Source organism: Octopus bimaculoides, chromosome 4, assembly GCF_001194135.2.
Source record: "Octopus bimaculoides isolate UCB-OBI-ISO-001 chromosome 4, ASM119413v2, whole genome shotgun sequence".
NCBI lineage: Eukaryota > Metazoa > Mollusca > Cephalopoda > Octopoda > Octopodidae > Octopus > Octopus bimaculoides.
The window spans coordinates 114,399,167-114,408,722 of NC_068984.1; the positions used below are offsets into that span (position 1 = coordinate 114,399,167).

Consider the following 9,556-nt stretch of genomic DNA (forward strand, 5'->3'; position numbering starts at 1 on the left):
ATTCTTTGTAAGCCTAGTACTTATTCTATCGGTCTCTTTTTTCCAAACCACTAAGTTACGGGGACGTAAACACACCAGCATCGGTTGTCAAGCGATGTTGGGGGGACAAACACAGACACACAAACATATACACACACACATACATATATATATATATACATATATACGACGGGCTTCTTTCAGTTTCTGTCTACCAAATCCACTCACAAGGCTTTGGTCGGCCCGAGGCTATAGCAGAAGACACTTGCCCAAGGTGCCACACAGTGGGACTGAACCCAGAACCATGTGGTTGGTAAGCAAGCTATGCTACTTACCACACAGCCACTCCAGTGCTTATATAGATTTTTTTTGATTGGTCTGGAAGGAGGAGCTATACTCATTGTCTTAGCAAGCCCTTTGAGACTGGTGAGATAATCTTGTTATTTTTTCTCTTCAACAGATTAAGTCAACAATTACAGGGAGATAATTTCTGAAGGCCAGTGTTCTGGCTGAGAAGACTGGGTATAATAGTGAAAGATCTGGAAGGATTGGACACAATATAGATCATGAGAAGATGGAAAATGAGTGAATTAGGAGTGCCTAAGTGGTGGTCACACAAGACAGGCAAGTTCTGAGAAGCAGAAACCACTATAATAGGAGCAGAAAAAAACAGAGAGAAAATGTTTGTGGACCAAAGAATGGAGTGTGTTGGTGAACAACTTCATGCTATTCAGTTGAGCAGCTTTTCATTTTGAATGCAGTCTAGGAGGTCTGTATATGTAGTAGCAGCACCATCCGAAATATGATAACAGTACTCTATTGTGGTCTAACTTGAGTGTTGTAGAGGCTTTGTAGTTTTAGTGGACTGAAGTATTTTCTGATCTGAGGTGGAAGGCTAGTCTTTACAATATTGTGGATGTAAGTATCAAAAGAGATCCGCATTGGTGGTGAGGCCTAGCATCTGTAATGACATTGAGGGTTTTAATTGCATGCTGTTCATGTTTAGAGAAAAGAGTACTATTCATGTTTAGGGAGTGTTCTCAGTGCATGCTATTCACGTTCAGGGATATTTGAGGTGATTGTGTCATTGTACTGTTGAAGAAAATAAATTTGGTATTCATTGCAAGATTATTTTGAAGTCTCTATTCAGGGAGCCATTGTGGATTTGGCATAAGATGTTTTGAAGTTCTCTGTTTGTACTCTCTCTCTCTCTCTCTTACACTCACCTTCCTATACCTTGAAAGTGTGTTCTGACACTTTATCACCACCATCTTTGACTTCCTTCCAGATTCCCCCACTTATCCTTATATAATGCAAGGTCACCATATATTTCCTCTGCAGCAAGACACCTGTGCCTGTCCCTCTATCATACTTTAACCTCTTGTCATCTGGAATAAAGCCACCTCTGTCTATATTACAACCCCACTCAGTCCAGGGTTTTTTTGTTTGTTTTGTGAGTTATTTGGCAACCTTATTAGTACCAGTGTCATGGAAAAAGCATCCAGTACACTCTGTAAAGTGGTTGGTGTTAGGAAGGGCATCCAACTTTAGAAATCATGCCAAAGCAAACACTGGAGCTCAACACAGTCCTCTGGTTTGGTGGATCCAATCAAACCATCCAACCCAAGTCAGCGTGGACAATAGACATTAAAATGATGATGATGATTATGTTTAAGGAACCTGTGTGGGTTTGGCATGGGGTCTAATTTGCATGTGGATGATGCTTGGATGGAGGAAAAATGTAAGGACAAAACCAAACGTTGGGATGCAGCAGAGTTAATAGAATTTGGACCAGAGAATGCTCCATAAATACATACCATGATAGTGCAATCTGACAAGGGGCCACTGATCCAAGAGATGAAAGATAGATAGGTGGGCAATTTTAGCATACCAAACATGGTCAAATATTCTTTTGATATCAAGACCAACAATATTGCTTCTGTTAAATTTCTCAAGGACAATAGTGCACTGTTGAATGACATAGGAGAGTGAGGCCTGGCTTTATGATCATTAACCATTTAGCAATTAAACCAACCATGTCCAACTGGAATATACTACCTGTTTTATGTTCAAACCAGACAGATTCAGCCTCTCACCCCTATCTTACAATGTCATTCTGAAAATAAGCAGTACCGCTGAACTGGCTCCAGTGCAGGTGGCACGAAAAATACACCATTTCAAGCATGGTCGTTGCCAGTACCTCCTGACGGGCCTTCGTGCTGGTGGCATGTAAAAGTACCCACTACACTCTCGGAGTGGTTGGCGTTAGGAAGGGCATCCAGCTGTAGAAACTCTCCCAAATCAGATTGGAGCCTGGTGTAGCCATCTGGTTCACCAGTCCTCAGTCAAATCGTCCAACCCATGCTAGCATGGAAAGCGGACGTTAAACGATGATGATGATGATGATGTTGATGTCATCAAAATCTCAAAGCTACAAGATAATGCAGGATTAATACAAAACAATGTGTATAAATGTGTAATCTGAATGCTAAAGGGTTAAGGAGGGAGAAAGATTCAAAGTATTGGAGAATGTTGTTAATGGCTGTTTCCTTTGCCTTTAAGATTTTGGCAGCGAGTGTGATAGAATAGTTAGTTAAATATTTGCATGTGCTGAAAATCAATACAGAATAAAATATCTAACATTGTTTTGATTACATGAGAAAAAGCGCACAAGGTTTACATTGCATATTTTTCAACAAAAACACTCCTTTTTGATACCAACTCACCTAGAATTACCCTTCATTCTATAATGCCAACTCTGTGTATTAAAGCCCTCTCCATCAGAACCCGGGCCTTCAGGAATTACTTCCCTGCAACTGTTAATTTACTACTGTTCAAATGAAACAATAATTAGATTATCTCTTCTGAATTCATTAATGGAGCAAAATGGCTACAAATTCATTAATGAAGTGAAATGTAAATCACAGACTTAGCTTACCAAGTACTTATCTTATGTGTATAAATACAACAATGAATGGCACCTGAATTAATTATTTCAAAAGAGTGGATAGAATGCTCCACAATATATGTTTAAAATAAAACCTTACTTTGAAATTTCATGCTAATTTATGTTCTAGCCTTATTATTGAAGCAGATTTTCTATAGTTGGATACCCTTCCTGATGCTAATTTTCACCTATTTTCAAGCAAAGGGAAATTTCTAGCAGCGGGAAATTTAGACAGTGTCACGTGACAACTTGCTGGGGCAGCCTGCTGGAACCTAGCAGCAGGTATGAAAAGGGGAATTTGACAAGACAGTCAGTCGGATGCTGATACTCGTTGATGCTGCATCGAAGAGGTCAGGGAATAGAAGAAAGAAGACATGCACCCAACACCAGAGCTGAAGACACCTCCGAAAGGAGGGGGCCCCACCACGTCAAAACGGTAGAGGAGTAGGGGCCGAAACCGGACGTGGTTCCTCCTGATGATGTCTTGAGCTAACTGGATTCTATAAAGGAGCTGTTGTGGTAGCAGACCACGAAACATGGTTGAAATTCCTATTTCCCCATGGCAAGACATGATTTCACAGAATATTGAAAATGAATGATTCTGCTTGTATGACTGTGGCAGTTAGTCATTTACAACAGCCACACAGTGTCAAACCTGAGAGACACAAACCTACACACACTCACACTCTCACACTTACATAGATAATGTGCTTCTTTCAGTTTCCGTCTACCAAATCTACTCACAAGGCTTTGGTTAGTCCAGAGCTATAGTAGAAGGCACTTGCCCAAGTTACCACATAGTGGGACTGAACCCAAAACCATGTGGTTGCAAATTGAACTTCTTAGCCACACACCCATACCTGCATTTATAATAACAAAGTTACTTTACTAAATTTCTCATTGTTTTCAAAATTAATCAAAAGAAAAGGCAGAAAAATGATTACAAAAGGGATTGTAGGAATCACTGCTTTTTTCTTTTCTTTTATGATCAATAAATTCAACAATTAAGTTTATATTTTTAGATGAAACCTAAAATTAAATGAAGAATAAATATGTTTAGATATTTAAATAAAATGGATGCAGACACAAAAAGTTAGCTAAGTTTGATTCCACTCTCTTTTGATTCTTATTTATGTGTCTTTTGAACAGGTTTGGTTTGAACATTAAAAGATGTATTTTATAATCATAGCAAAATTCTCAAGAAATTAAACATTCCTTTCTTGTTTTTCTCTTTTATAGAATGTTGAAGAAAAACCCAGCAGAACGACCATCAGCCAGAGATATCCTGAAAATGCCTTTTATTTGTCAACATTTTCCTGTTAGTACATTTGTTTTTTTAAATTTTTTTTATGGGGGTGCATGTGTGTGTGCGCATCTGCATGTGTGTATGTGCATGCATGCACATGCATGTGTGCATGTGTCATGAGAATCCAAACTGTTTCTTTGGATTTGATAATCAGAAAGTTGTTGCCTCTTTGTCCTGGAAATTTCATATATTTCTAAAACAATTACAATAATTTAACATCACCAAGCTTATCATGACTGGTGAGCTTGAGGCCAGTTAAGTGTTACCCTTTTGATACCAACCTGTCTGAAACCAGTCCTGGTTCTATAATACAAACTTGTTTGAAAGTGATTTCAATTGAAAACATTTTATCACAATTTCATGTCAATTTATGTTTCAAATATCAGCTTAATAATGATAGAATTATTTAATGAAATTCTTCATTATTTTTAAAGTTATTTGAAACAAAGGCACTGTATTTCAACAGAATTATGGTGACATAAGGGTTGACGTGGTCTAAATTAAAATTTCCCATTAAAATTTCATGTTAATTTATATTTCAAATATTAACTTAATACCAACAAAACAATTTTATTAAGTTTTCCATTACTTTTTAAATTAATTCATGTAAAGACAATTTCAACAGAAATATAATAAAATGATTTGAACTAAAGTTTTCCATCAAAATTTCATATTAATTTATGTTTCAAACATCAGCTCAGTAATGTCAAAGTTATTTTACAAAATTCTCCATTATTCTCAAAATCTATGGAAACAAAGGTAGTGCATTTCAACAAACATATTGTAAAGAAAAGACTAAATAACCTAGCATTCAAAGTAGAGGCCATGGTGTTGCACTGCTGAAAGCCACCTTTCTGCCAGTTCTCTGATCCCACTCTGATACCAGTTCTTGTCATTTGAGGTGAAGAACTCTTTCACTGAAGCTTCCATCTCCTCTTGGTTGATGAAGTGTTTTGAGTGGTGGAAATGAGTCATGAATTGGAACAAGTAATAATCCGAGACAGCTAGATCCAGATTATATACTAGGGGTGGCATCAGTTTGATTCCCTTAAGTTCTTGGAGTTTATTCCAGGTTGTTCAAGGAGTAATGAGGTCTTGTGTTGTCCTACTGCAGAAGAGCTCACTTTCTGTTTACCAGTACCAGGCATTTTTGCTGCACAATGGCATACATCCTCTCCAGCTGTTCAGAATGCAGGTTGGCATTGACGGTGCAACCATCTGGAATGAACTTGTAGTGAATTATCCCTCCGTGTGACTGGCCCTCGTGCTGGTGACACATAAAAGCACCCACTACACTCTCGGAGTGGTTGGCGTTAGGAAGGGCATCCAGCTGTAGAAACTCTGCCAGATCAGATTGGAGCCTGGTGCAGCCTTCTGGCTTGCCAGTCCTCAGTCAAATCGTCCAACCCATGCTAGCATGGAAAGCGGACATTAAACGATGATGATGATGATATCCAGCAGACACAGAGCATCACTTTGTGTTTGAAATGCTCACGTTTGGCAACAGGTTCTGGAAATTGGCCCTTACTTAACCACTGCTTATGCATATTAGAATTGTGGAAAAATATTCCCCTTGGGTGGTCACTTGTTCTGATTCATGAAGCACTTCTTGTACTCACAATGCCTCATCACCCAAGAGGAAATGAAAGCTTCAATGAAGAAGTTCTTCACCTTGAAGGACAAGAACTGGAATCAGGGTGGGATCAAGGAACTGGCAGAAAGGTTGCTTGAGACGGTGCAACATGATGGCCTCTACTTTGAATGCTTGACTGCTTTTGTTGTAACTTGACAAATAAAGCAAATAAGTTACCAAAATATTGCAAAACTTTTCACTCAACACAATATATATATATGTCCCAAATGCTCATTTAGCCCATATGATACCAATTCCCTGAGACTACCCCTGGCTCTATGATACAAACTTCCTGTTTTAATATATTCTAAATTAAAACCTTCCATCAAAATTTGATGCTAATTTATGTTCTAAACATCAGCTTAATAAGGAGAAATTTTATTAAAATTTTCGTTGTTTTAAAATTAATTGAAACAAAAGCAGTGTATTTTAACAGAAATATGGTCATAAATGTTTTGAGTGGCTGTGTGGTAAGTAGCTTGCTTTCGAACCACATGGTTCCGGGTTCAGTCCCACTGCGTGGCACCTTGGGCAAGTGTCTTCTACTATAGCCTCGGGCTGACCAAACCCTTGTGAGTGGATTTGGTAGAGGGAAACTGAAAGAAAGCACCTACTACATTCTCGGAGTGGTTGGCGTTAGGAAAGGCATCCAGCTGTAGAAACTCAGCCAAATCAGATTGGAGCCTGGTGTAACTATCTGGTTTCACCAGTCCTCAGTCAAATCGTCCAACCCATGTTAGCATGGAAAGCGGACGTTAAACGACAATGATGATGATGATGATATTTATGTGTGTGTGTGTCTGTGTTTGTCCCACCAACATCGCTGGTGTGTTTACGTCCCTGTAACTTAGCAGTTCAGCAAAAGAGATCGATAGAATAAGTACTAGGCTTACAAAGAATAAGACCTGGGGTCAATTTGCTCGACTAAAGGCGGTGCTCCAGCATGGCCACAGTCAAATGACTGAAACAAGTAAAAGAGTAAAAGAGTAAAGAGTATGATTGTATTTTCTCTTTTTTGTTTAGTTAGAAATAATTTTAAGTTATTAACCTATCTTTTTATATAAATTTGCAAATATAATTTATGTCTTTATTAGCATATTTTATTATTATATTTTTTATGATTTAACTGTTGATTAAGAATCATTTATAAATTGATTCTCAATTTCTTACTTTATTACTGTCTTTAAATTTCTTGCAGAAAATGAATGCTGAATGCAAAATTGATGGAAAAGTGTAAGTATAATTAGTTAATTAATTAATTAATCATTACTACCACCATTATCATCATGATCATCATCATGATCATCAACACCACCACTGCTACCACCTTCATCACAACTCCACCACTATCACCACCATCACCCCACCACTACCACCACCATCACCCCACCACTACCACCACCCCACCACTACCACCACCTCCACCACTATAAGAGCCTCTAGGTGGTCACTCATCTGTTAGAAATAGCTGCCAAGTCTCCCTCAAATCACAACCTGCTATCTGAAGAAAATATATTGGATAATGTGATTCTGGGTTCCCTGAACATATGAAAAAGACAGGATATTCATGACCAGAATGGCTTTGATCATGGGTCTTCTTGATCAGGGCTGACCTGGGGCTAAACAACAACATCACCCTTCGTCATCATGGCCACCCCTACTTTCACCATTACCTCCCCACTATTATCATCCTTACTGTAATCACCACCTCTCATCATGATTACCTTCCCACCACCACCACCATCACCACCACCTTTGCTTATCACCACTACCACCACTACCATCGATCATCATTACCTTCACCACCAACACCACCACCAACGCCAACACCATCCCTGATCATCATCATCACTACAGCTACCACTAACACGACAGGTAAAAACTAAAAAAACTGACAATACCTTTACTCTACAAAATTGTAAAACCCGCAAATGTGAGGCAATTTACATCCTGGTTTTTATACTAGGTTTTATTGACTGCTGTATTTAAATTGATGTTATCAGGTAATTGAGTGAAGTGCGAAAGATAGGCAGTTGTGCTGGATATATTTATGGTTTCAGTTTTAGTACCTTGCAATTTATAAGTTTAAATTGTCCTAATACTGTGAAATAAGCCACTTCAAAATCACTAGAAAAATTTTCAGTAACAATCAGATTGTAAATGAAATCTTTTTTGTCACTCTTTGTCTGTGTGTGTGTGTGTGAGGTCGTAATATAAGAGTTGTGAAGTATATCAAAAACATATTTTACATAGTGCAAGCGTTATCTGATATGGACCTCAATGTATTGTGTGTTCGTCTGACAGACAAGAATAATTATGAACAGCACAGCTTAGGACAAAACTCAGAGTAGACTTTCAAATTTTGATATTATATATGTATGTGTGTATGTACATATATACACGTACACACATGCATGCATATATATATATATATATATATATATATATATATATATATATATATATATATGCATATATACATATATGTGTGTGTGTGTGTGTGTAGATAGATAGATATAGAAATATGTATGTCTTTTTAGGAGCAAAAATTTCTAGGAGTGGATTCCCAGTCTCCTTGCTCCCGCCACTTTTAGTCGCTTCTTACGACACACAGGGAATACAGCAACTGCATTCTACCGGTCTCTCTTCCCCTAGCCGCAGGGGTGTTTTGCTAGTTAATCCATAGCTGAGACCCTTACAGATGCTACCACTCTGGGCCAGAGTAGACTTGGGAATAATAGTGGCTAAAAGGTGGTTCCACACTCCTCAAACTCTGAAACCAGGGCCCCAGCGTCTAACTACTGGATGTAGTTTAGAGTCATACCCAGGACCTAGAGAAAGCATATGACTGTGGATGGAGATGCAATGTGGCAGGTGTTGCAGTTGTATGGAGTAGATGGTAGATTTTTGAAAGCTGTACAGAGATTTTATAGAGAAAGTAGGGTGTGTGTTAGGGTAGGTGGTGAAGTATGTGAGTGGTTTAAGGTGAAGGTGGGGTTAAGAGGGTTGTGTGATATCTCCATGACTGTTCAATTTATATATGGATGATGAGGTGAGAGATGTGAATGCTAGAACCCTTGTAGGGGAGCTCAAATGGTGGGAGAAAATAGAGAAAGATGGCAGGTGAGTCAGTTGTTTGCTGATGATACAGCACCGGTGGTGGGTTCGGAAGAGCAACTGAAGAGACTGGAGGTAGAGTTTGGAAGAGTGTTTGAGAGGAGGAAACTGAAAGTGAATGTAGCTAAGAGTAAGGTGATGAGATGTTTGAGAGATGGAATGGCTAGTAGGATGGATGTGAATATAAATGGTGAGCTGTTAGAGGAGGTGAGTGTTTTTAAGTTTCTGGGATCACATGTGATGGCTGATGGGAGGTTGGCTGAGGAAATGGGATATAGAGTGAGGGAGGAGAGTAAGATACTTGGAGACTTGGAGTTGTGAAAGGTATGCTGAGAGGTAAAAGGTTGAGTATGAAAGTGAAAAGAGGTGTGTATGAGGGCGTGATTGTGCCGACAATGTTATATGGTACAGAGACATGGGGGCTGAGAGAGGCAGAAAGGAGGTGGCTAGATGTGTTTGAGATGAGATGTTTGAGGGCTATGGTTGGTGTGACATGGATGGACAGGATGAAGAATGAGGAGGTGCGAAGGCGAGCAGGAATGAGAGAAAAATTAACAACCAGAATGGATAGATG

General features: G+C 38.8%; 1 protein-coding gene across 1 annotated transcript in view; it reads left to right on the forward strand.

The window, feature by feature from the left end:
• The window catches only part of LOC106872114 (serine/threonine-protein kinase Nek11), a 51,296-nt gene that overhangs the window by 35,175 nt on the left and 6,565 nt on the right, over positions 1 to 9,556 (forward strand). Inside the window, exons 6-7 of the mRNA XM_014918980.2 lie at positions 4,166 to 4,244; positions 7,064 to 7,098. Of these exons, the coding sequence (XP_014774466.1) occupies positions 4,166 to 4,244; positions 7,064 to 7,098 (114 nt within the window). The remainder of the gene's footprint in view (positions 1 to 4,165; positions 4,245 to 7,063; positions 7,099 to 9,556) is intronic.